The sequence below is a fragment of the Larus michahellis genome, chromosome 7 (assembly GCF_964199755.1).
Source record: "Larus michahellis chromosome 7, bLarMic1.1, whole genome shotgun sequence".
Lineage (NCBI taxonomy): Eukaryota > Metazoa > Chordata > Aves > Charadriiformes > Laridae > Larus > Larus michahellis.
In genome coordinates this window covers 49,791,755-49,819,561 of record NC_133902.1, presented here as the reverse complement: position 1 = coordinate 49,819,561, position 27,807 = coordinate 49,791,755, and the positions used below count along the sequence as shown (strand labels likewise).

The 27,807-nt window shown below is 49.2% G+C and overlaps 1 protein-coding gene across 1 annotated transcript in view; it reads right to left on the bottom strand.

Moving 5' to 3' along the window:
* The window catches only part of LOC141746859 (TGF-beta receptor type-2-like), a 34,770-nt gene extending 7,263 nt beyond the window's left edge, over window positions 1–27,507 (bottom strand). Inside the window, exons 1-3 of the mRNA XM_074596147.1 lie at window positions 27,356–27,507; window positions 8,146–8,296; window positions 3,928–4,130 (exon numbers count right to left, since the gene is read on the bottom strand). Of these exons, the coding sequence (XP_074452248.1) occupies window positions 3,928–4,130; window positions 8,146–8,296; window positions 27,356–27,416 (415 nt within the window). The 5' untranslated portion in view covers window positions 27,417–27,507. The remainder of the gene's footprint in view (window positions 1–3,927; window positions 4,131–8,145; window positions 8,297–27,355) is intronic.
* Between the last annotated feature and the right edge of the window lie 300 nt (window positions 27,508–27,807).

Here is a 27,807-nt window from a genome sequence, read left to right as displayed (position 1 = left end):
AAATATGCGAAGCCGTTAACGACGCGCAGCCCTTTGCGGGGCTGCAACGCAGGCAGCGCACAAACCCCGTCCCGGCAGAGAACCCAGATGCAGGCAGTTACTAAGGGATCTGCTCGGTTTAGGTCTCAAATTTAGCTCCATTTATCAAGCGAGGGCTCAGGGCCGGGCAGTGCAGCGTGTGAGATCCAGCCGCTGCCACCAAAATGGCTCGGCCGCCTTGTTGGTGGCTCCCAAGCACCACTTGTGCTCACGGCGAGGGGAGCCAGGGTGGAAATAAAGGAGATAAAAGCTGAGGCAAGGCTCGAACGGAGCAAATCTGGGGACACCCATGGCGCAGGGAGGGCCGGCAGGGATGCTGGATGGGGGGTGGGCTGGGTGCAGGACCGGTGTCCCCCCAGGATGCTGTGCACAATAATTAGCGTAAAGGAGCATCATTTCAGTGCTGTCTGCCAGCGTTGGCATCTCCTTCCTCGCCACATTACAACACCGACACCCGTCAACCGAGCAGGCATGGCTGCTTTTGTTTTATTTCTTTTAAACCCCTGTCAGCCTTCAGATCATCGCGGGGGGGTGGGGGGGGAGCACACAAAAAGCCCTAACCCTCGCACAACATATAATTGTCTGATCCTTTGATGTTCGCGATTCCTGGAATAAACATGCTGACTTCAGTAGAGATATTCAAGTAAAATCTTACTCAGAGGTTTTTCTGCCAAGTATAATAACCCAGGGGAAGAGGGATAAGAATCATTCCATAAGCAAAACTCTCGCTGCTTGACCTCAGTGTGTGCAGATCATAATTCAGGTTCTGGAAAAACAGAGCGTTTAGCTATTTTCCTTGGCAAATTTCAAAAAAATGTGCTGCAGCTAATTTTTGCAAGGCTGTGAAAGCGTTTCTAAAATAGGCATCAGGTTCAAACCACAAGATCAACCTAAACTGATATAAATCAATAACTAACTCGGGAATATGTTTATTTTGGAAAGCGCTAGGCCTGGATATCACCTACTGCTTTAATGGATTTACCCGATGCTTTAGATCCCATCTTTGAAACTCTGAAGAAAGAGAAGATATTTTTAAAGGAGTTGCACGCACGAGTCCTGAAAAGGGGAAGTTAACACAACTTCAGCAAATTCCTTCGCGAGGATGCCCCTTCCCGATGGAAGCCCGTGGATACCCCACGGCCATGGTGACCAAATGTGGCTGCGCTGGTGGTAACTGTGGGTCTGTAAACCCGCACCTTGTTGAGCATCGCTGCGTGGGGCTTTCCATCCCTGCCAGGGGGAGGTGGACCTCCAGGGCTGGGCTCCGATGGCGCAGGGCTGGAGAGGACTCTGCGTGCTCAACCCCACCCAGTGTCTTCCCAAGGTGTCTGCTGGGCTCCTGCTTGCGTGGCTTTAGGAAACGATGCTGCTGTGTGCTTTTAGGGTCATCTCTGAGCTCTGATGGGGTTTCCTGCTAGGGCAGTGCCACCCAGCAGCCCAGACCTGTGCTTTCAGGGCTTAAGAAATCAAGAAATGGGAAAAAAAAAATCTGCCTCCTTCAGCTGGTGAAGAAACACTCATCTCTGTTAGGTATTTCTGTGCTCAGTGTTTTGTCTATACCGCTGAAGATGATCATAAGTTAACGTTTAAAATGCAAAGGATCCTTTAAAGCAGAAGAAAAGGATGTAAACAATGGGGTCTCTGAGTCTGGGGCTTCCCAAGCTGGTCCCACAAACCAAACCAAACCAAAGAGGAGATAACTGCTTAAGGCCCGCGCTGCTCTTGCTCCGAGTTTCCGTGCCTTCGGTGCCGGCTGGCAGGAGGAGGCTGTTTGTGGAAGCCTTCGGTGGGGGTGGCATTTCCAATGAGCCAGTTGTCATTTTTGTGTGAAATTACATATCCCAGCATTGGCTTTGGGATTTGACTATCTCTCCCTAGAAGTCCGCGTACCTGTTATGTTTGGCTCGGGAAGCAGCAAAGAACTGCCAAATTTAGCATCGTTTGCCTTCATTAAAAGTGGCTTGTTTGTTCTGAGAATTTGCATTTTACGTTATTTCCTTTTTTTTCATTTTTCTTTGCGTTGCGGGAGAAGCCATGCCTCCCACTTGCAGGTTGTGCTTAGGCTCATTTTCAGCATCTCATTGCTCTGTAATTACAGAAAATCAGAGGGGTTTCGCTTTGCTTTTGTTATGGGTCAGACTCTCGATGGGCACTTGGATAAACCTGGTCCATCTGGAGTCAGGGAGGTTTGGACAAGCCCCCAAAGGCTCGGGATCTAGCTGGAAGCACGTCCAAAATACACGGCCCTCCCGAGGTTCAGAAATGAGCTGCCTCTTAGTTTTCCCTCCTGTGGCTTTACAGCTCCTGTTGGACCTCCAGCCATCTGCAGAAGCATCTACAGGGGTGCCAAGCTGTGCTCACATCTGTGTGCAGCACTGGGGTGGCTCTGGCCATCCCTGCCCAAGGAAAACGCTGCTGCAGAGACCCCCAGGAGAGTGGCAGGGGAGGCACGGCCGAGCGCCGAGCCCTGGCATCACCATCTTTTTGGGTTGGAGCCGTGGTGGATGCCAGCGGTTCCTGTGGGTGTGTCGGGGCGGGATTTGCTCCAGTGAGGTTTATTTAAAGCTTCCAGAGTATTGACTCACGCTGGGTTACATCAGCTTCTGGGTTCCCCGGTTGATTCGCCCTGCGCTGAAGGGCACAGCCTACCGAGAGATACGGTGGATTTTCCATCGCCTGATGTTTCCAGAGCAATGTCGGAGGCATCACTGGGCGGGATGGTTTAGCCACAGACAAAATACTGGACTCAGTAATGGGGTACAAATTTTACCTAGCTTTTACATAGCGAGATCAAACAAGATGCTGAAAGAGCTCCTTCTGGCATTGCATCTTCTACTCTACAAGTGGTGTTCCCCAGGGCTCAGTACTGGGGCCTGTTCTCTTTAATATCTTTATCAACGAGGGGATTGAGTGCACCCTCAGTAAGTTTGCAGATGACGCCAAATTATGTGGGAGTATTGATCTGCTTGAGGGCAGGATGGCTCTACAGAGGGATCTGGACAGGCTGGATCGATGGGCCGAGGCCAATGGTATGAGGTTCAACAAGGCCAAGTGCCGGGTCCTGCACTTGGGTCACAACAACCCCATACAGCGCTACAGGCTTGGGGAAGAGCTGGCTGGAGAGCTGCCCGGCAGAAAAGGCCCTGGGGATGTTGGTTGAATGCTGGCTGAATATGAGCCAGCAGTGTGCCCAAGTGGCCAAGAAGGCCAACAGCATATTGGCCTGTATCAGGAACAGTGTGGCCAGCAGGGCTAGGGAAGTGATTGTCCCCCTGTACTCGGCACTGGTGAGGCCCCACCTCCAATGCTGTGTCCAGTTTTGGGCCCCTCACTACAAGAAAGACATTGAGGTGCTGGAGCGGGTCCAGAGAAGGGCAACGGAGCTGGTGAGGGATCTGGAGAACAAGTCTTATGAGGAGCGGCTGAGGGAGCTGGGGTTGTTCAGCCTGGAGAAAAGGAGGCTGAGGGGAGACCTTCTCGCTCTCTACAACCCCCTGAAAGGAAGGGGTAGCCAGCTGGGGGTCGGTCTCTTCTCCCAAGTAACAAGTGATGGGACAAGAGGAAATGGCCCCAAGTTGTGCCGAGGGAGGTTTAGGATGGATATTAGGAAAAATTTCTTCACCAAAAGTGTTAGCAAACATTGGCACATGCTGCTCAGGGAAGTGGTTGAATCACCATCCCTGGAGATATTTAAAAGACATGTAGACGTCGTGCTTAGGGACATGGCTTAGTGGTGGACTTGGCCGTATTAGGTTAATGGTTGGATGTGATGACTTTAAAAGTCCCTTCCAACCTAGACAATTCTATGATTCTATTGGAAATACAAGTTATTTGTCATTGGCATTGTGTGCTTCTTCCCCCATAAATAACACCAACAAAAGTACTCACCATTGGTGTGGTTTTCAAAGATAAGTTTATCATTGCACTCCTGCTCGTCCACGCAGCCGCAGATGTAGATGATCCCCTCCTCGCTGGGCTGATGGGTCATGATGCAGCGCGAGGTGTTGTAGTTGGGGACCATGAGGTTTTCGATGGGGCGGTGGGGGTTGTGGCAGAGCGTGCTGATCCTGATGCTCTCGTTGTCCTGTCTCCTGCACATGCCAAATGAACCGACAAAATGTTAGTCTTGTGGCTCAGCCTTCACGTCACCTGCATGTTGTCTTAAACTTGGTTTTAAGATCATTCCATTTAAGCCATGTAGGAAATTACTTGTATGCAGCGGCTCTGGTATAATTATAAATATACATGCTTTGGAGGGGCTTTGTTAAAGCCCTTTATCTCTTCCAAATGGTGAAAAGACAAATGTTTAGCACATGCCAATAGTAGGATGTGAGCCAAGGACTCCGTTTTTTTCCAGTAGATAATTCACCAGTTCATAACAACACCTTGGATCAGGTAGTGCCAACCCTAAGGTTGAGTACCCCACACAGTGTTTGGGGAAAAATCCCTCCTTTACCAGTACCAGCTGCTAGGCCAGCAGGTTTTGGGGCTATATGGACCTAAGGAACCCCTCCAAAATGAGGGTCCCACCCCTTGTGTCACCTCTGCTGCAATACAAGTCGTAACATCTCTATCTCAGGAGGGGCTGGTGTCTCTGCTGCCCAAATTTCACCTGTGCAGGGTAAAAAGGTGAGAGGTGGGGACATGGTGGCCACTTGCCAGCGACCACTTAGCTCATGCTTCCCTCCTGCTCCTCTCAACCCCTGTGTGCAGGTGGGGCCCATAAGCACCATCTCAATCCCTGGGGTCTCTCTGGGCTAATTGCTGGTTGTCGTGCCCTGTCTTTGCAGGACCATTTGCTCTGGCCACCTGCAGGAGCAGAGCCCTTCAGTTGCTGGGTGGGGCTATTTCTAGAAATGGCTTGACCTTTGGAGATGCCAAATTATAACGTGAAGGCGATATGACTCCCGGACCGTGGGGCTGTGTCTGTGTTTATACCACGGCTTCAGACACCGAGCAACTACGAATTAAACCTGCTGTGTCACCTCGTGATGTCCCGGTCCTCACTGGGTCTGGGGCAGAGGAGCGCTGGGGCTCAGCACAGCCAGGGATGCGATGGCAAATAAGCCCTAGCTCTTCCTTATTTCCATTTAGATAATTAAGAGGCGGGTAAAAGTGAAATTTCTGGGCATTTCTAGAGAATTTGCTCTTTGTTTCAAAAAGAAAGGACAGTTCTGCTTTTTTTTTCTTTTCTTTTTTTTTTTTTCAATTGCTGTGTGTTTCTTCAGCTCCATGTAATAACCCATGTCAGAGTTGGTCCCAACATCATCCAGGGGAGACTGAGACTTCCCTCCCACCAGCTGAGAGACAGGAGCTGGGGGCGTGAAGGCTTCCCAAGAGATTTTTCCCTTTCTGGAGTGGAGATGCAAAATATCCCAGTGCCTGTGTTGCATTTAAGTGCACACAAGTGTTCAGCAAGTGCAGTGAGAACAGGTGAAATATTTCAAGGCCTGTTACCAAAAGGTGTCATTCATGAAAGTCCAGTTACTCGCTGAAATGTGGCTCATAGCACCAGATCCAGCTCCATAGTGATCTAGCACCATAGTGCTGACATCCTTACAGCTTTTCTAACCACCGATGCTCAGCAGCCAGGTTAGGTCCTTCTCATGTGCCACATTTTTTGTTCAGCCACACCTAGATTAGGCTCTTGTTAAAGCCGTGGAGATGTGTCACAGGTAGAGCAAAAGGATGGGTTTGGCTCTGGTTGTTATCCAAGAGCACAGGGCACTTGTTTTGCTGGAAAACTCCAGCTCTCCCAACAGATCTGAGCAGTGTTGGTTCAACATGAGGGAGCTCGGCAAGAGGGTCCAGCACAGCTGCAACCCGGCACGTGGGAGCTCCTTTTGGTGCATGGTGGAGTCATCCTTGTTGGACCCATGGCTTCATCTCCACCTGCCGTTTACCAAGTTGGGTGAGGGAAAAGCTTTGGGGAGCAAACTGTGGAGATGCTCAAAAACCAGGGTGCCCAGGTGGACGTAGGAGTGGTCAAGCAAGAATGAGGTTATGTCCCTCTGTGGGGTGGATAATGGCAGCTGAAAGGAGCTGGAGCTTGGAGATGGGATTAGGAGGCAGGTGTTGGTGTCACGATGGAGCCTCTTGCACTTGGAGAGCCGGAGCAGAGCTAACACCGGCTGATGGCAGGGCACATGAGACATGCCGAGCAGCTCGGGGCTGGATGGCTGGGGAAACACAACCTGGGATGCAGCCCTCTATGGGGAGGATCAGCACCTGCCTTGTAGAGCCGGTGGGTAATTAAGAGCTAATTAAGAGCTAAGAGCAGACCATCAGGGTTTGACCCTTGTTTCTGGAGCCTTCCCCAGAGCAGGCAGGGTAACCCAGCATGGGCTGGGTTTGCAGGGCAGCCCTCGGGTGAGTCCGAGCAGTGGGAGGTGACCAGCCCCACATGGGCTATGGGTGGCTGGCAAGCGTTGCAGCTACTCCTGGGGGCGTTCAAAGGAAGTTACAACCATTAACAACTTTTCCAGGGACAGGGTCTGCTTTCCAAATGAGCGGTGCAAAGTGGGAGGGTGAAGGTATGGAGAGGTTTCACAATGCCTTTGAGGTCAGCAGGGAAGTCAGGCATAAAAGCGTGGGAAAGAACCCAAATTTGTCATCCTCTCCCTGGTGAAGTCCCCTGGTTTCAGTGCTCCCCACATTTTCTTGGGGTTCCCAGGTAATTTGTTAGAGGAGCTTCCAGCTGAAGAGTCCCAAGAGGGTGCGATCCCTCCTCCATGGGCTGCCCAGGCTGGGCACGCTGGAGGACGTGAGCGTGTTGCTCATGAGCATGGGGCCAAAGCTGCTGCTGTGACTGTGATACCCACGTGGGACAAGTTCAGATGATCCAAATATGCCTCTGCAAGTGAGCAACGGGCAGCGAGGCTGGCTTGGAGGTGAGCCCTGCCTGCAGGGATCTCAATCTCGGGATGGGTCTTAGGATGGGGTGGGAGATGCTGGGAGGAGGCTGCGGGGCTGGCAGGTTATTTGTGACCCCGCAGCTATTTCACTCCATCTGATACATGGTGCGAGGTGCAGCCCTATCCCATGCTGTGGGATTGCTTTCCTGGCACGGGGATTTATGCTGTGGGGGTCTTGCTTTTTCCTGTATACGTAGGCGGTCAATGGGAAAACCCAGCAAGATGCTGGATTGCCTACCCAGGATTTAAGGTGGCTTCTCCATCTGCGTGTAGGGGAATTTGGGGCAGGGGGTGGATGTTGTTTGTTTGTTTGTTTGGGTTTCCTATTGGTTTTGTGTTTTGCTTTGTTTTTAAGTCCATAATGCGACAATTATGTTGAGGCAAACTCCTACTGAAAGCGGGGCATACTACGGCATTCACGCTAATTAGCAGGTTGAGATAAAGCCTAGTGATAAGTGCTTGGCTGGCTTTCACTTTGGCAGCCAAATTAAAAGGGAAAGAAGAGAAAATCACTCTGGGCAGACGCAAAATGGATGTTTTTTTAGTTTTGCTCGTGGGGGCCAAAAAGCTGGGGGAGGCACTCTTCCGGGCAAATGATGCAGCGTACGCTTGGCCTGAAGTGCAAGATTGCGTTTCCCTTCCAGGCATCTCCAAGAGAAGCAGAAAAGGGCTTTTCCTTGGGGATGGGAAGGAGGTGGGTTAAACCCATCAGGTTAAACCCCAGTTCGGCACCAGGTCAGACGTCCATGCGCCGGATGGGGACAGACGTCAGCTGTGCCCCTGCATGTGAACCGGGGTTTCACCAGCCTGATGCAGGAGGAGATCATGGGTTTGGGGGTCAAGGCTGCTGGTGTTGCCCAGTGGGTTCAGCCTGTAGAGCTAAATTCAGGGAGTTATGAGGGTTTAGAGGTCCCACAGCAAACTTGCCATACTTTTTGTTGGGCGCTTAAATGCTTAATTCATTTAGAAAATAAACTAATCATAGGGCAGGCCAAATAATTTTTTACTGCAAATTGCAATTTTGATTATAATGGAGTCAAAGAGGGAGGAAGAGAAAGTCCTGAATTATTTTAACAATTCAAGGGCAATAATTCAAGGGCAGGGCTAGATACGTGTGCGTTCCCGTGAGCTGCCGCCCCGCAAACGCCTTTTTCCCCTGTGCGCCCCCCTCGCCGAGGGGATTCCCGCTTACCATATGGCCACGCAGATCTCGTAGGGGTCCTCGCAGTAGGAGTTGAGGTTGCAGTTGCTGTAGCACACCTTCTCCTCGCAGGCCGGCGGCGTGGAGTCGCACCACTTGCACAGGTTGGTCTTCAGGCTGCGGCGGGCACCGGCACAGCAGGCTGCGGGGATGGGGAAAAATAACCAGCATTTTCATCGATTCACACAACCAGTGGAGAACCAGCCCGAATTGATCCTCTTTCTCCATGCATTTGTTTATAGCTTTCGTTTTGCTCCACAGCTTGGTGAAATGTGCTTTCGATTATGCCAAAGCCTAGAGGAGATGGAGGGATGCTTTGCAGAGCCTGGGAAGCTGCGAAGAATTGGTTTTTTTTCCCTCCATGTTTCCCGTACTGGATATCATCAAGGGGAAGTTTACTTCTTCCTCTACAACCTAGGCTCAAATCAGCGTCTCTCCTCATCCTGAGTGCGTGCAGTATCCGAAAAGGGACATCTCCGGGTCTCTGTGTGCCTGAAGATTTTATTTATTCCCCTCCCTGTGGGGGGAGAGGTGCTGGGGAGGGATGCTCGGTCTGGCCGGGGCAGCTCCCTCCTCTCCTGCTGCCTCCTCATCCTCCCTCTGCCTGTTCAAGGAGCCCAAGCCAGGGAATGTGTTTGCCACCCACGCCCCGAGCATCTGTGTTTTCGGCAATAAACGATGGGCTGAGACTTCCCGAGCTCTGGACTGCTCCTGCCCCAGCCCGGCACCAGCCGCTCTCCCGCCCTGGAGTGCCAGAGCCGGCCCCAATGGCAGGAACAACTGCCCCCCATGTGGAGCTGCTCTCTGTGTATCTCACGGGCATAAAATTATGTCTGTTTTTATACAAACGGTGAAGGAACTATGCTCAGTTAAGGGATAAATCCCAGCTAAATTTAAACTTCCTGTTTTAAGGCTGCTAAATGTCACTTTTAAAAAAAAAAAAAAAAAGCCACTTAAGTGGCTTATGTAGAAATACATATTTATAAATTTTTACCTAAATAAATACAGTCAGGAGCATTCAAGGTAGGAACCTGAACTACAGCAGCCAAGTTTTTGAAGGTTTGGGTCACCTGCGCTTCTCCGGCTGCCGTCTCCACGAGCGCAGGATGCTCCCAGCCCCTATGAAAAGGGCAGCGGTGGCTCGCTGTGCTGCCACTGCCACCACAGGGGTTTTCCATCACCGGCCCTTAGTTCGAACAAGAAACAAACTGCAAAATCCCTGACCATGGCTCGGAAAGCCTCAGCCCCTGCAAGCAAGGCCCTGCTGATAGAGGAGCATACCCACGGCCATACCCTGTGGGCAACCTGCAGAACCTCTTGCATTCTTGGTTGGTCACATCTGCGACCCGTCCATGGCAAACAGACGAACTTACGGTCCCCATCCTTTTTAATGCATGTATTGATTGTCCCAACAGCAAAAAGGGATTTTTAACTTCTCTGCTTCCTAAATCCGGGGCGCGCAGCCTGCTCCCACAGCATCTCCGCTTCCCTTGGCAGCTCAGACCCCCCTCCAAGAGACGGCCGTGAAAGAGCTGCTGGAAGGCTCCCACACAGAAATAAACCATTTACAAGCTCCCATGGCCTCGTACGTAGGGCCAAGGTTAACGGTGGAGGGGAAACCTGGCTGCAGAAGAAACGCCTATTGCATCTGAAGGCTGGAAGGAGGAAATTTTGGTTTCAATGACCCATGCGAGGCTTAAAACGTAACCCAGCAGGGATGGTGTCGTGCAAGGCGGTGGGGGAGCCGGGAGCAGAGCGGGTGAGGATGCTGCCCACAGCCTCTCGCTCAGCATCCTCCTCGTCCATGAGGATGCTCTGGCCTTGCCGAGGCACCCAGGGATTTTGTAGGTGACTTCAACAGACCCAATGCCCCACATCCATCCTAGGGTAAGCTAACAAAATCGTGATTCCAGATGGGATTTGAAGCACCTGCAGCCAGCACAAGCCACCCTCGTCTCCCCGCCTCACTCTGCCGGGGCAGGACGTGCAGGATCCTGGACAAAACTCTTTTTGAGGATGAGAGTTTTGGAGGTGGATCACTAATTAGGCCCAGCCTTTGCGTGGGGCTCCTGATCTACAGCAACAACCACAAACTTTCTACAACACTCTACAAACTCCATGGGTGTTGTTATGTGGCAACAGAGAATTGAAGGGACATTGGTTCCTGCCCCCCCCCCCCCCTCAAAACCCAGGCCTACCACACCCAGGGCTGTGCTCTGGTGGCGTTGCTGCCCTATTTCTTCTTCCAGACCTTCAGCTCAGCTCATCCATGCCCTGGCTTGTGCTGGGCTCGCAGCATGCTCCCGCAGGACCGCAGGCTCAGCACCCTCGTCCCAGGGATATTTGGGGGCACTGCGGAGGAGGAGCAAATGAACCAATCCAGGTTGTAGATGGCGCTGATGCAGAAGAGCGATGGAGTTTGTTATTTATGTATTTATACCTGCCGGGTATGTTATTTACTTATTTATATCAAGGGTTTGCTTGAGGTCTCAGAGCAAAACGCTGTCCCCGGCAGTTTTGTACTGGCGCGCGTGGTGGGGATCTTGACTTGGCAGTTGTTTGCGCTGTGGAGCGGAGAAGCCCAGGCAAATGAAAGAGTTAAATATGGAAACAAGATCCAGAAATATAGCGGTAACCGGACAAAATTCTTTGGAGACAAATTGTTCTAAACTAGCTCAGGCTGTGATTCTGTTATCTGCTCTGCAAGAAAGGTCAGAACAGGAATATCTCTTCCCCCCCCCCCCGCCCCTCTTTTCCTAGGAAGCTAAAAAGAAGAGCACAAAGCCCACTGCAAGTTTCTTTGGGACTTTGTGTCCTTGAACCATTAGCTCGTAGGTACAATTTAACTGCCACATCACTCATCTTGGCCCTGATTAGACCCAGATGAACACTTTCAATATTAATACTCGGATGATTTAATAAAGCTGCACGAGCAGTAAAAGTAACAATACACTTCCATAAAGGGGTTCCAGATGTTGCCAAGGCAAATGCTAAACATCAAAATACAAACTTCAAAAAAATAAAAAAAAAGACCAAAAAAAGCTGGATAAGCAAAACTTGGAACAAACTATAAACTAATTAAATGTGGGTTGAGTTTTCCAAAAATAAATTGAAGCCATAAGGATGTGATGTGAGCCAATAAATAGTACAGTTAGTCAAAGTTATTGTGGAACGACAGTTGGAAAGATGGTTTGAAGTCACCGATAGGTGGGCTCACAGTGAGCTTGGCTTCCTATCAATAGGAAGGCTTGTTCTCTTGTGCACGAGAACGGGATCAAGTCTTCTGGTATCTATAATCAAGACCCCAGAGAGGTTACTGAGAGAATATGAGCCGATTTTCAAGTAGAGGAATAAAGCAAAAAAATATGCCAAAAGTGCCTGGGTCTCTCCTGCAAGAGCAGCAGGGGTGATACCACCACCCCAGGACATCGGGATATTTTTCAATGTGGCTTAGGGCAGACCTCCAGCCTGCCGTTGCCCACAGGGCATCCATGATCTCCGCTTGGCCACCTGAAGGCCCATTGAAGCACCATCGCCGTAGTCAATAGCCCATCCTCTCTCCCCCATAAAAGAGTCATCTAAAACAGTTCTCCAAGAGAATTTCATACCAGTCCCATCACTGCAGCCACGGAAGCAGTCAGCTCCCAACAGATGAGCTTTTTGCTCGTGTGCCAGGTGCTCAGCTGCCAACAGTGACTGCAGCTGTAAGTACCCAGCGGGATCAACAGGGCTCTAATTAGCTTGTCCCTACCAATGCAGCCCCAGATAGCAGATAGGTCACCCACCACCTAACTTTGGCTCCGGTTCTCTGCACACTGTGGTCCCCAGGGAGGATGAATAAGGAGCAAACCTGGGCTGTGTGGAGCTGGAGGGATGGTGCAGGGAAGGAGAAGGCATTTTGTAGCCAAAGCAATGGCACATGCTTGCAACGCGTTTTCGCTGCAGGGCAGAATGAGTGGTTTTAGTTCTCAAATATTCTCCCTGGTGTACTGTTTTGTGACAACTAAACACCAGATGGGCTCAAGGAAAAGTAGTGCTTGTTGTGAGATGTTAAGGCGCTTACACCCCTCCAGCTCTCCCCCTCCCAAGGTGGAAGGGCACCTTCCACCATTTAAGGGCAATTTACCCTTGAATTGCTTTTATTTTTCAAGGACAAAGAAAAATGGATAATTTTTAGGTCAGAAATGCTTTACCGTGAGGTCTGTTCCCTTTTTTCTGTGTATGTCTAAGCACCTTGGGATGGGGCTGATAGCTAACTTAGCAATTGCAGAGGGTTTCCCAGCTTGCCGTCACTGCAGCAGCTCCAGGACCTCTCTGCATCATCTTTTCCACGCAGGTCAGTCAACCTGTAATCCCCAGGCTTTGCACTGGGAGGGACTAAAGCCTGGGAGATTAGCTGCTGTGCTGTGTGGCTTTCTCTGACCAGCAGCAGGCTTACATGCAGGACCGGGGAGCACCTGTATCTCAACCCTGCAGCCACGTTGCTCCTGGAAACCCCCAGGTAGGTGCCCTGATGGAAACCCAACCTGCACTGAGACCCGCTTTCCTACCTGGATGAGCCCAGGCTCAGTGGTGAGTCCTTTGTCTGCTGCCAAGTTCAGGATTAGGCTTTGCCTTGGGCTTTCATCCATGGCTAGTGACATGACTACACCATAACAGAGCCTCTCATAAAATTATTACGAGAACAAACAAATTCCTTCCCTATTATATACAGTACTTGTTTTTAAGATTAAAACAACAGCCGCGCTGATGGGCTCCGCTCTCTCACTGACCCACAGGAGAACACCAGACCTCGGTGTTCTTCATTGGCAGGCTACTCCTGAGCTGTCTCCTCCATGGAGCAACCACCAGTGCCATGGATGGGCTACATCAGGGTAATTACTATGTCCCTGATTTCCAAGAGATCCTATGTATGTTCAGAACTCCCCACTGCAATTGTCCAGTGTCACCTGTGTAACAGAGATCCCATATTTCCTGCAGTCAGCTCCAGCTTGAGCTAGATCTGATCTGTTGGGAAGCCTCTGGTCTCACTGCAGCATCTCCCCAGATGTTGCAGGATCTCCCAAGTTCTGCAGGATCTCCCTAGAGCTAGACCTCAAGCTGTTGTGCTTTTATTTTGGATGGAGCTCAGCTTCCTCCATCTCAGTTCTGTTCTCCGGTGGTGGAATCTGGTGCTACTTTCAGCTGCTGAATCAAAGAGTTTTTTAGTATCAGGCCACTCTTCTCCATCCATGTGTTTCACGAACACTGTATCTTCATCTGTGTAGGAGAGGAAGGGCAGACCAAATGGAGCTGAAAAAACTTATTATCCCATTTTTTCTCCCCTGCAAGGCACAAGCCGCTGGCTACCCCAGGAAACCCGGCAGCGCTCATGCTGCATTCCGTTCAGAGGACCAGGCTCTACCCTCAGGTATGTGGTCCCACATCGTCCTGCATAATAAATACTGTACTTGGCAGAGTACAGTATGGAGCAAGGAGTGAGCCAGTAATGTTTCCTGGTGAATAAAAAAAGGACTGATTTTGATTGTGTTAGACACCAGCACTTCTCGGTGCCAGAAAGACTTGCAGTATACATTTCTGGTTTGGTTGGACCTTCTTCAAACAGGCTGGTAACTGACTTATTCCACCACTTATTTTTCCTTTGTGAAAATATCCCTTTAAATTAAGTGTTTAGCAAATACTGCTTAGTCCCATTACAAAGTAAATTGGGTATGGATCGTACCAGCAGACTTCTCCAATCTCTTTCAGATGCTTAAATTACATCATGATCTAACTTGACCCCCGGGATAGACGAGCTCTGCACAATATTGTCCGTCCTTCTGCTTTGGTAATCTCCGGTATTTCTCAGGTACCTTTCTCAAGTCGTCTACGTGTCGACTCCGCTGTTGGGGTGTTGGGATGTTTCACACAGAGGTACCCCAGGGTCATGTCCCAGCAAAGCTGGCACCAGCTGGGTGAGCCGGAGTGCCAGGGCCAGCGAGGCGATGCCCGGTGGGGAGGATTTGGCCAGAGCGGTTTCTCTTTCATTTCGGTCAGTTGATGTCTGTGCCTGTGGGTGAGGACTGACCCCCACGGTCCTCCACCCGCCCTGGGAGCCGCTCGTCTCCTCCATCCACCACAACAGCCCATCTTGCCCAAAGCACTGAAATCAGGCAGCGCATGGGACCCCTTTCTTCCACCCGCGGCAAGACGCTTCCCCTCCGGGAGATCTCAAGTTTCCTGCCCCCAGATTTCACTTTCTGTGCCCCGAAAGCTGCTCCTGCTGGGATAACCCACTCTCCATTCCTCTGGGCCCTGGTTTGTCCCTAGATGTGGGTGCCGTGTGGAGTCCAGCCAGTGCCCACCGCTGGCGCAGGTAGCAGGGAGCCGGCGTGCTGCGACGGGAGGGCTGCACGGGCAATTATCTGCCATATTGTGCTCTCGCTTGTGTTTAAAAACAACAACAGCGCAACTGACTCATAGATCCTACGGCCTCTGAGTCATTTTTTATTTCTGGATTTCACTGCTCTGCCCTTTGCAATGAAGGGAGCTGCATGTGCGCGCACACACACACATACACATCAAGTTCACATTTGTTTTTCCCCTATAAAAACAAAACGATTTCCATACCATTAATGAAACAGAAATGATTTGACTTTGCGTACCCTGGCTTTTATTTTCCGTTGTATAAACTCTGCAGATGAAATAATGATGGTTGTAAAGTAAACCTCTCTTTTTTTTTCTTTTTTTTTTTTCCTTTCCCTTTCCAGGCAGCCTCTTTTCGAAATAGCAATAGGGAGTCACTTACAGACTTGGCTTGTGCTGAGCCTGTAGTAATTAACCCCTTCGTCCCCAGCTTTTCCTCTGTTGTTTTTAACCACAGCATGGCAGAGGTAGGGCCAACCGGGGCATCTCTCTGTGCGATGCCCACGGGATGAAGGAGGCAGCAGGTCCCCCCTGGGACTAGAAGCAAAGTAGGCAGGAGAATGTGGGAAAGGAGGAGAAAAGCTGATCCTCTGTGCAATGGAGCGGTGGAGGGTGCCCAGGTCAAGGTACCCCTGGGTCGGACAGCTTTCCTAGGAGAACCAGGGCGCTGGCACTGCAGAGCTGGAGCTACCCGCACTCTTCCTGCACACCCCATTTTTTGGGTGCAATTCAGCATCACTGGTTTCCATTTAGCTTGGCAGCCCCCTCCAGGGTCATCTCCCTTCCCTCTCAGTCCCTGGGGACCACCAGCCCTGGCATCTCAGCGAAATGTCCTCTCTCCTTCCCACCGCCACTGCGGAAATAATCTGTGGTAAATAACTTAACCAGCAAATCTTGCTCTTTCTGTTGACAGCGCCGTTACGATTCTACGAAGTACTCGAAGGAAGATTAATAGGGTGAAGTAATACCTTACACGAGCAGCAGATACAGCTGGAGCTGGGGGTGCGAGCACGTGCCTGCCTTGCCCTGTGGGACGGGGCGAGCTCCTCTCAAAGGAGCGTGAGCTCTGCTTTTCGATATACGCGTACCATTACACGCCGTCTGCCCAGGCAATCTGTCCGTCTTCAAGGCTTGTAAACATGTCACAAGCATTTTTCCTAATCGCATCTATCATGCAGCGGCGCAGCCCTGCATCCCCCCAGCATCGGATCAGATGCTTCGCTGATGCCAGGCCTGGGCGGGTTAGTGACACCGGCTGAGATACTGTTACTCTTCCCAGACTGGGCGATGTGTTTTATATTATTTCTCTTGGATTTATTAAGCATTATGTAACCGGCTAACCAATCCCGCATGCGACGCAATCGCAGCTGATTTCATGTCCGTGGAAAGTAAACAAAAAAAAAATAAATAATGGTCTGAAGTGGCTGAACTGAAATTCATTTCCACATGCAAAGCAATTCCTGGAGGATCCTCCCCCTCTCCACACAGCTACTTTGCATCCAGGCTCTCATGAAACCCATTAGAAAAGAACTATGGAAAAAGTGCATGTCATACATGACAGGGCGTTACAAGCAAATCCTCTCTGTTTACTCCCTGCATGAAACAATTAAGATAAAGTTTACTTAATTATTTTTAAGCATCTTTGTGGATTTCTGCTGCTCCTTGAAATGTGTTACACTGGCATATTCTTTGACTTTTAGCAGGAGAACTCCTTCAAATGTGAAAATTACTCGCCAATGAAGTTTGGGATTAAAATTTGAAAAGCAAAGCAAGCCAGCCCTGCAGCCCTGAGGTCCCGAAGCCCAGCAGGACCCGACCCAACGTGACGGGGAGAATGCTCTGCCTTTGCTCAGCTTTGGAAGGACTCTAAGTACCAGGTGAGGCAAAAACTATACCCTCATTAGACTCTGAACTCAAGCTCTTTCAGGAGCACTCTTCTTTCTGGTGTTACAGGCAGCGTACTTCCCATTAACACCAGTTTGCACCCTGAGAGGTTAAGCTGAGCACGGAGGTACACGGAATGGATAAAACACAGACCCTGTACCATTTTGTTCGTTTTCCTCAGTTGTCTTTGAAACATTCAGCAACGTCTGAAAATGTTGTGTGTGTTTCTGAATCCATACTGAAACACCAGTAAAGTCGGTGGCTGGGGGACAGCCCGTTGCATGTTATTTGTATTATTTGTCAGTAAGCCCCTAAGGCACCCAAGCATCTGCTTCACCCAATTACCTAGGTCCAAGTTAAGCTGAGCTGCTGAGTTAGGCCTGGCTGGGCTGATGGATCATGTAACAGCGTTTGCCACTTGCCAGGCTGCAGTTTGCACATAAAGGTGTCACCAAGCCGTGATCCCAGGGGCAGACGATGGGTGGTGAAGGGGCAGGACGGGACATCCCTGAAGACGATGCTGGTGAGCAAGTTCGCAGCTCCACGTGGGTGCCACCACCACCCCTAGCCTTGCGCCAACTCACTAGATGAGCAAAGTTGTCCTAAAAGCAGGAGGGAACCCACAAGTTAGGAGTTTGTCATCCATTTTGGAGGCTCACTTATGCCCTTAGGAGACGAGCAGGGATGGGTTCTGCAGGAACTTGCAGTGCTCAAAGCCCCACAGCCTTCTTCAAAAAGATGGCCCAAGGGAAGGTTGAAGATTAGCACAAGAGTCCCTCAAGTCACACAGAACAGCAGCTTAAAACAGGGTTTTTTCACTCCCTAAGTGCCCCGTGCATGCTGGCTGTCGCGGGTTGCTGTGTAATTACAGCCGGTACCTCCAAAGCCATTACCGCGCTGGGCAAAAACTGCCCTGGCAGGAAAAAGCAGCTGTGAGTTTGCCTGGTAATAACTGTACTTGTCCCATTAGGCATTTGGCAGCTGCTGGGTATGTACCGGGCTATGAAAGGCAAACGTGTGGAACTATGATGCAAACCAAGACTCAGGGCCATCCTGTGTCTAAAGGTGCAATAATTCCCTTTCGTTGCACCTATTGCCCCTATTCTTTTCTCTGTCTTATCTTTTGCTGTCATTCCCACCCATGTGTGACATTGGAAAAGCCCTGAGAGAGCAAGCCATGCTGGCAGCACAGCCTGAACAAAAGATGTGGGGTCTGGGAGGGGAAAAAACCCCCAGAGTTGGGGGTCATCCCAAGGAAAAACCATATATACACCCAGTCCCGTGCGGTTACCTCCACCAGCACCACACCATGGCCCCACCACCACAGCAACTCCTACCAGCCCAGATGGTGCACAAGGGGAAGGGCCTGAGGAGGGGGAAAACTGCTGAGGACAACGTTCATAAGTAATTTTAGCAGCTCTGCCAGCGCCTCTGCTTATCTGGGGCTTTGCAGGGTAAAGTAACGCATTAGCAAACGCCACGGCGTGGTGTGCGTAGGCTGCTGGTGGGGTTTGCAAAGGGCTAAGCTGACACGTCCTCCATGGAAAGTGCTTTCTCATGACTGGGGATTCACACGCCACGTTTTCAGAGGGCTCTGGCATTTCAGCCCTTTGAAGAGCGCTTTGCAGCGATCCGGTTTTGACTAAATCCCGGTCTTAAAAATGAGTCCCTTCTTTCCACCTCCCACGCTGGTTGAGAGAAGGAGCCACAGCCTGGCCACGCACGGGTGGTTTGAGCTCATCTTGTTGCAAGTCGTTGCAGAAATTGCTGAGGATTTACCAGCCCTTGCAGGTCTGGGAGCTGAAAGGCAGAAGGTAAGAGCCAACTGACTCCACAATGCTGGTGCCATCATTTCTGTTGATCTTGTTTCTCCAGAGCCACCAACAGTCTATCCTGTATCTGGTTTATTTAACTGCAGCTTCTGCATCTCCTTCTCAGGGAGATGCAGCGGAGATGAGTCCCTCTCTCAACACAGAAAAAGCAGCAGCAATGAACCTAGCAGCGCAGGAAAGCGAGCTGCAAGTCGGTTACAGATGTCGTTCTGTCTTGACTACTGCGATTCAAGCAAAACTACTGCTCAGCAGTTTTGTTTTGTTTTGGTTTTTTTTACTATTATCATCATATTATGCTCTGGAATTCAGATTTATGTATATTTTTCAGGCTCTGCAGGAATCCTGGATCTCTGTGAATATACAGAAGTGGAAATTTAAAGATATCGTCCAAATAGGTAAACACATCAGAAACATTATCTGGGTCACATTTGGGCAACAGGGTTTGCTCTGTTTTAAGTGCAAATGGTTTACTGATGATTTAGATGAACTTCCTGAGGAGTGTTTGAAATTCCTGGCACACGTTCGGTTTACCATCTGCTAGAAGGACTTTGATGAGCCCACAAAGAGACATCAGATTGGCGCTGCTCTTCATATCTGGGGTTGACTTTTTGTGATTGACTAGTTTGTATTTTTTTTTGTGTTTGTATTATTTTGATTCCTCGAGGAGAAGCGGGGCTTGCAAGGGACTGTGCGATGAGCTGCTGAGGCAGAGATGCTCTGTTAATTCTCCATCAATGTGCTGTCATCAAGTTGTTCCAGCACTGCCTGTTTTTTATGTCTGCTAAAATTATTACGTAGAGTTGAGTTTTGTCCTCATTTAGACCAGATCTAACTGTAATTAAGTAATTTGTGCTGTCAGAGGGAACTTGAACTTGAGGCTAGCCTGGATTACAGACGCTAAAAACTTTCTTGCTTTTCCTAAAGCGTCCCACATTTAGCGCATAAATAGATGGTATGTTCTTCTCTTTCATTTCTTTCTCAATCTCTTAAAAAAAAAAAATCTTTTAAGGAGCTTGTGTTGTAACCTACCAAAAAGCGCTGCCCAATAAGGTTGAATTCTTCTTGAATTTTTGGCATTTTTCTAAAGCAGGAGAGCGCTATGGCAGGAGGGCAGAGGTGGCAGGTCTTTGGAAGGGAATTTTTGCAGGGATGGGACAAAGAGTCCTGTTGACAGGGCCTGAAGTGCTTTTTCTCCGCACACAAAAGTACTGAGAGTTTGTGTGTCTGCATGATGCCTCTCCAGAGACCCCTCTTGCAGGAGAAGGTTCCCACAGGTCCCAGCCCCTGGGCAGAGCTGCAGCACAGCTCCAGGGAGCCTCGACGGATGGAGGGGACAAGGTGCATGGGGCAAAGCATGGAGGAACGGGCAAAGTGGGCAATGTTCTCCGTTCGCCATCTCCCACTCTGAGATCTCATAATTTCACAGTAGCACAGTGCCTTTGCAACCTAGCGCCCTGCCCCAGGGCACCTCCCGAAGCGTGCCGTGGTCTACATATCGTTGAGCAATACTTCTGCCCAAGAGCTGCCTGCCAAGCCACTGCCTGTCGCAGAGGAAATAGCCCCAGCGAGGGGGAGAGAAAAGCATGTGCCGCGCTTTTACAAACAGGTGAGCACAGGGCAAATACACAAAATGAGAGTAAACATGTGCTGGGGAGATCTCGCCCCCAAGCAAATACCCTGTGCCTCTGGTGGGAACGTCTGCGACCATTTTCTACCACCACCAAGTGCCTTTTGACATATAAAAGGCATGGCAGGAACTGAGCTCCCAAGGGATCCATTGGTCTTATTTCTGTGGACGCTTGTACCCTGGGTCTATTTGAAGAAGGATGATTCATTCAACTGCTCCTTGCTTATGGCTCTGTGTGTCACTTCCCATTGTAAGAAGAAGGGTCTTATTTGCTATCGTTGACTGGTTGGGGCTAATTTTGGGATAGATCTAGCATGGAAAAAATGCTTTACGCAGCAAGACAGCGGCTGATTCAGTTTCTTCCATGCTGGATGCTGGTGTTTAGAGTCTCCCAGGCAGGCAGTTTCATCAAGCAACATCAGACAGATGTTCTTCATCGTGTCTCAGCTGTGTTGACTGGCAACCTGCTCTGTCAAACACTTGTCAGGGCACAGGTAGCATTTTATTAACCGATCCACCTGAAAACACCAATGGATCTTTTAAAAGAAATGTCTTTAACAGTATTAATTGTAAAGACCCTAGCAGCGCTTGTACTCGTGTACTACCAAGAACCATTCCTGGGAAGGGGGCCAAGTTCCTGATTTTGCAGGAAAAGAGAAGAAAGTCTTCTCTGGATTTCCAGTGTCAGGCACAGTGTGAACTCATATTGGCTGTATCGTCTTTCTGATGGGGTGCACGGTGCCCCAAGGCAATGCTGGACACAGGCAAGCCTTCTGGTTTGAAGTGGATGAAGTGCGGAGGGATCAGTATCAAAATCTCAGGATATTGCATTGTTGATCTAAGGAAAGGGCCCCTCTTAGTGGTGTAACAACCAGAAGGGCAGGAACTTCCCAGGGGGGGAAATGTATTTTTCCCAGAGGGAACATCTTCACAGGGATGTTGGGGGAACTGAAAAGATTAGGAGATGCTCAGATATTGGGGCAAGGAGATGCCTTATCAATGATCAGATCACATCAGCTGGTGTCACCTCAGGTGACAGCTTCAGGGCTCAGCCCCACCTGGACACCAGACCAGGGCAACCAGCCAGCCCTCTTTGCTGACTGCCATGGTTGCCCTGGTTCCAGTTTCTGGCACAAGCTGGTTTGCATGCAGAGGATGTATTAGGGTGTGATGGTCCTGGAGGCACATGGTCACGTGTCATGTGACGCGCATGGTCAGAGGACTTGCCATCACATGCTGCAATGGGAGGAACCACAGCTCTTTGCAGGCTGAGTGAAGGTGGACAGGAGTTTCCTTCAGATACCTTTGGGCCTCATCACCACTGACTCTGGAGCTGGGGTGGAAGCTGCTGGGGATGGCTTTCTTTGGACCTCCACTTACCCAGAAGAGTTGGAGTTTCGGATCCAGCACAGAGTAAAGGACATGGAGCTAAAGGGAACATCTCCATCCATAGCCTGGCAAGGTGAGAGGTTTTGCCACAGGCAGAGTATGCCCAGTACCATGCTGCTTCAACCACTTCCAGAATCATGGCCAAGGCGTGGGTTGAACTGGAGCGTGAGACTCTGCAAAGTGACACCCAGCAGCTGCCACCACTGGAGCCGCACGTCAGCTCCCCATTACAGCTTGCTCCTGCTGATAGCTGCAAATTGCACAGCGGAAATGTTGAAAATGACTTTTTTAAAAAAAAAATTATTATTTTAATCTTGAGTCCAGCTGTAAATTATCCTGTCTAGTCAAGGGTAACGCTTAGGTTGGGTATATCCTCAGAGATGCTGGAATCCACGTGGGCGATAGCCCTCCATCCAGTGCAGCGCGGCAGGCTGCGGTGGACAGCTGGACACATTAATTGCCCCAATGCCGAGATGCATTTGCTGTGGTATAAATCAGCTGTCATTTGTCAGGCGTGTTCCTGGCTTATCAATGGGAAGCAAAACACTGCAGTGGAACGGCTCCATGAAAGGGTATGTCCTGGAGCAGCGTAATTGGTGGGAGCACGGGCTGCAGAGGGGACTGCACGATAAGCAGGCTCTCCCACTTCTCCTAAAAGCTTGACAGCTACCAGCAGCTGGCAGGAGAGCTTCAGCCCTGCATGGGCTGTAACAAAAAGATGAACCAACTGACGAACAAGAAATATGACTCTGATGGACCTTACAGATCCTTTCCGGAGGCAGGATCACAACCATCATCTCTGAATTCAGGGATATGCATGCGAGTGGGGCCAAGACAGCCTTCAGCCACCCCTTCATTTCCCCCTGAAGATCCCTAAGGAAATGTTATCCCACAGTTGGGGTCCTGCATGGAGATAATATAGCTGTAATCCACAGGTTTGATAAGGCCGGCAGCCATCTGTGGTGTTATCTCCCCTCTAGATGGAGGCCCCTTCCAGCGCGAGGCTTTCACTTGGCACACAGCGCTGAACGCTGGATGTGAGAAGAGCAAAGTGTGTGGGAGCTGCTGATTTTGTCTCCTTGGTGGGACTGGTTTTTTTGGTTTTTTTTTTTTGTTTTTTTTTTTTTTTTAATAAAAAGATCAGATGTTGCGCTTCCTTGAAAACACGACAATCTATGGGAGAGTTCATTAGTTTATGGCAAGTTGCAACACTATGGAGCCTGGCTGAAAGCAAATGTTATTGCAAAGAGTTATCACTAAGGGGAGAGGAAAATAACGTCCTGAGGAAATAAACTCGGCAGAGCAAAACATGGAACAATATAAGGCTGTGGAGGACAGGCAGTAGAGTTGAATACTTTCTCAGAATAAAAGCCCCCAGTCACCTGTTTTCAATGCCAATGTTTGCTTTCTGCGTATTCAGTGAATATGTGGGATACATCTGTTCAGGACTCCATCTCTAATGGGAGTTAACAAGTATCATGATTGCAGCTGGCTGAACTTTTTTACTACTAGTACACAAAAATGTCTTTGTGACCATTGTTAAATAGTGATAACACCAGTAAAAATCAGCTTTGGTTGTGGGTTTTTTTGAGAAAATGGTGTGTTTTAATTTCAAGTCCCATGGAATCATATTTCAGAAAGGACTTTCCTCCACAAAGCCCCCCACTAAAATACAGATTTGAGCAGCTTTAATGATGACCAGCCCGTCTCAAGTCTGAGCAAAGCTGGAGACGCAAGGGGAGAGGAAATGCCCGCTTTCATAAATCTGGCATAGCTGTACTGCCAGCTTCCTTAGCATGCAGTTAGTCTAATTTACACCAAGGGCTGAAACTGTAGTATCAGGTTTGGAGAAGTGTAAAGGTGAATTCAAAATAATCTATCACTTTGCTTCCTGAGTCTCATGCCACTTGCAACACTGCAAAGGACCCCAGTTTTGCATTGTCAAGGTTTTTCTTGTGCTTTTATTTCCTAACTGGGGAATTTGTTGCAACTTTGTTCTTATTTAGTCTCATGGTAGGATGCAGAAGCTTCTTCAGGCCATGGGATGCTGTGCCTGCTCCCAACACAGCTAATTGCACCCAGCCAACATGAGGCCCTTGCAGCCTCTTGCTTTGTTTTGAGGGTGATAATTTCTTCCTTGGTGTTTTGGCTGTCTTAAAACAACACCAAAGCATAATATGATGCTACCTGAGAAGGACTGTCATAACCAGCCCTGCGGCCATGTGTCCTGGAGCGGGCAGCACCCACCTCTGTGTGCAGCGTAGCCTGGGAGAAGAGGTCTGCTCCCTGCTCCGGCTCAGCCCTGGGCCTGCAAAGCCCCTTTCTGCAAATGGATGTATTTGCCTGTGAAACAGAGGGTGACTCTTCCTTCATCCCCTTCTTTCCCTCGTCCTCTCGCCAGCTCAGGTTTCACCTTGTGTTCCTGAACAGTGTGTGGGTTGGTGTTGGGGTGCAATCCCAATAGCTCCTCTGCCCGAGGAGTCACTACAGCCCCTGGATTTAGCTCTGGTGACCTTAGAAATAAGAGGCCAACTTCTTGAACGAGCTGCCTGAGGAGCCTGGGATAGGTCAGAGATTTCTTGAGCAGATCAAAAGCCGGAGATGTTTTTCTGACAGCCCCGGAGCTCCCTGTCATGATTTATGAATTATATACGCTCTATATGTTTAGCTGAAGAGGCTCAGTGGAGGAACAGGGGCTGGTTTGTGCAAGCAGGAAAGAGCATGTGGCTTCAGAGAGCCACCACCTACCAAGAGATACCCCCTCGAATGCGCTCTCTGCGGAGCCATCAAAGGGCCTTGAGGGACCATGGCAAAGGGACCCCAGGAGACTCACAGAAAAAAATGTCAGGATATTTTAGTGGGACAGTATTTTAATGGGGAAATGAGTTACGGGGAATTGGACCCAGGGCAGGATCTGGGAGCTCTGGACTTGGGGCAGCAGACCCACAGCCTTTTCTTGTTTCACAAATCCTCTTTCTCTTTCTTTGGAGCTTCAGCAGGTCCCATGGGGTACAGCTCTCCCTTGGTAAGTGCTACGTGCCCTGGCAGATTTTGAGTTTCATGTCCTCTTTTGGAGATTGGATGCCCAAAGGCACTCTGCCGGGCTCCTGGGGCTCTTCGTGCCCCAAGAGCTGTTGTCTCACCAGTGACACTTAGCTCACGTTTTCTGAGGTTGTCTCAACAGCTCAGAGAATTGTGGTGCTTTTCTCTCCTCTCCATGAGACGAGATTTTGCTCAGCCCCATGCGTGCGTGGCCTGACCTGAGCCCTATTCCTGACATGAGGGAGACTCCTGATTCTGATGCAAAACAGGGCAGGAAAACTAATTATTAACTTTAAGGCCAGAGTGTTTCCATGTGCACAATATAGTAATCCCTATAACACGTCTGTAGCTTCCAGGTTATAGTCCACCGAGCAGGTAGTCTTGTAGTCATTGAAGGCTTTGAGCAACAAAAATCCACCACATCCTGAGCCTGAGTAATTACCTGCTGGAACAACTTTACTGTGTTGTGCTCTAACACAAAAGTGCTCGGTTTCAGCTTCCAGCGTGTAAATCTTGTTTTTCCTCTGCCCCACAGAAGAGGAAGCCCTCTGCCAGAAAGCATCTCTCTGGGACTTGGTTACAGATGATGACTAGCACACCTCCCAACTCTCTCCTGGCCAAAATAAAGACACTGAAAGCCTTCATCCCCGCAGTGCAAGACAGGTTTTCTAATCCTGAATGATCCCTGTATTTTTTTGTCCTGCGCTAGGTAGATCCAGAACCGCTTCCCTGCGTGAGGGTTTGGGTTAGCAGTGGTCCAGCTACAGCTCCTGTCTGCACCTTCTGCTGAGAAAGACATGCAAAAATGCTGCCCTCAGCAGACAAAGCCACTGGGGAGAAATTTAAGGGTAGGTATTTTGAAGCCTTGCTAGAGGTGGCCAGGAAGAATTAGGGAAATCCAGTAGCTGAAATTTTAGTGGTCTGTCAGACTACAGTCCTTTTTTCCACCACCTTTTTCCATCCACGTACGGACAAAAGTGGTCAGATGTGCTGTCTGATGACCTCTTGACCATGTTGGTGATTAAAGGGATAGAGACAGGCAGCGTGGAGCACAAACTGGGGTCTCTGCTGCCCTGGTGTAAACTCTCAGGGAGAGCAGCAAAGTCCCTGAAGATGCTTGGCTGGCCTCAAGGGAGTTACTCTGGGACACCTAAGATGCGATCTACGCCATGTTCTCTATGGTAAGTCTTAAATCTCTCTGCTAAGAAGAGCAACTTTGCTGCTGTCCCCAGGCCAGCGCTGTCACTCTTTAAAGAGGGGCTGGACGAGCGGTGGGATTTTTTGCTTGAAGACCAGCTGAACGTGTACTTTCTGTCATTTTCGGGCACTTGCTGTTCCCTCCTCTCTTAATGTCAATGCAAAGTGGGCTCCCAGAATACTTTAACTGTCTCAGAATGACCGCAGGGTCGATCATAACACGATACGCAAGGGAAGTGGATGTAGCCCCAGAAAACCTATACCATTGTTGAGCTGAATCAGAGGGAGCAAGCCTTGGCTTATTTTTTTTTTCCCCATACGGAGGCAAATTTTGTCATCATATCACTCACATAACCTTTCAGATGAACTTAGTAATCATGATATGTTTTGGTTTGGCTTCTTTCAGATTAAAACCTTGCCTTTCAGAAAAAGGAAACCATAAGTTAAATAACTCCAAAATTAGGTATTTCTGAAGGATAATTAGTGGTCTTCTTTCTTACCAAAAACAACCAAAGACTGTGCATTAAATAATACCTTGTAGTAGTTCCTTCAGTACTGCTCCAAATGTGATTAATTTAGCAGGATGTTATCGGTATAGCATCCTACATTTCAAACCACACTTTAGGGTATTATCTACAATAATGAATACTACATACCTCTGCAACTTTTTGAAAAATCAACCAGACTTTATGTCCCAAATCCCCCATCTGGGTCTTCTATGCTTCACCAGTTGCACCAAGGCTTGTATTTGCCTACACCCAAATTACCGACCGATCATGTTCTTTCATTCCCTGTTGCTGTAGATAGGGGGACCCATGTAAAGTGAACGCAGATACAGATCCCTGCCCCCAGTTATTTCATTTGGTTGCAAAAATACTGGAATTATAAACATCCTATTTCATCGCTTTGAGCAAAAAGCAATTTTAGTTGCACTGAAATTTCTATAGCAAAGGGAACGGGTCTGTGTTTGTAAAAGAGTTCACTGCAAAAAGTGCCATTGTCCGTGCAAATACATAAATATATACTATATAGGGATATATGTATGTATACATACACATAGGCACTGTATATACAGAAAGATACACACACATACTTAGGAGATGTGTATATAACACTCACTTATATACAAATCTATTCCCTGTTATGAAACAATCGTCAAGATATAAACAAGAGAAGTTAAACCATGGATGGGCACATTTTCAAGTGCTGCTGGAGGGTTTTATCTACAGTATTGAAGAAGTGCTATCAAAACCTAAACAGGGCACTTATTACAAAGAAACCTTTACGTAAGTGCTGGAAAGGTTTGCCGAATAACCAGATGTTGTTGCAAAGACACTTCTCCTCCCCCTCTCCCCACTTCTTTCCTTCTTTAATAGTTCGATTAATTCTGTGCATAAACCGGGGCTGATAAAAGTTCTAAGCTGCAAACTTCACCACATCTGGACACTGTCGAAGCCAGATCGTTCAGCGGTGCACTTCAGTTGCTTTTAATCTCCCTCAATAAAATAAAAACTTCCAACAAGTAATGCTGACCTATATATATTTTTGCGCTGTAAACACTGACATCTGCGAGCTGCTCCAAGCGAGCACGCAGCGCTTTCCACCAAGGCAATCGCTCGCCCTTCGCCGAAAGAGAAATACACAGCTGATGCAGTCGTAGCAGCGTATTCTACTCAACTCTCTGCTATTTCCAATCCTCCAGCTAATTGCTGTCAGGGGAGAAATCAAAGATTAGCTATTTTGCTGGAGGAAGGAAAAATAAACAGCCTCTCTCGGAGTATGTTGCTTAACGTTGTCTAACCAGAAACATTTTTTTTCTACTTACAGAAGGAGAGCAGCAGTAAGGAAAGCAGACCCGGTCTCCTCCAGTAACCCATTTTCTGCATCCCGCCAGCGACCAGAAGCCCGGCTTCACGGCATTGACCAATTCATCCTCCCTCGGTGCAGCCAGTCTCCTGCCTTTCTGCTGTCAAGCCCAGAGCCCCGAGTTTGCGAGGCTCCCGGCCAGGCTTGCCGGGAAGGCGGATCCAGCCGCTAAAGCCCAGCTGTGTGTGGGGTCCGCCCAGGAACTGCAGTTTATGAACAAACTAAGCCTGACTCTCCTCTCGAAATATATACAAATATGGGAGGGGGGAGCCAGGGGAAGAAGCCTGGCTCCGAGAAAAAGAGTTTGATTTTTATTTTTTTTTTCCCCAATGACAACCCGGAGCTGCTCCCAGCTCCGTAACGACCCAAGGATCTTTGAAGGGGACCTAATGTCTACTGCATGTATCTAAT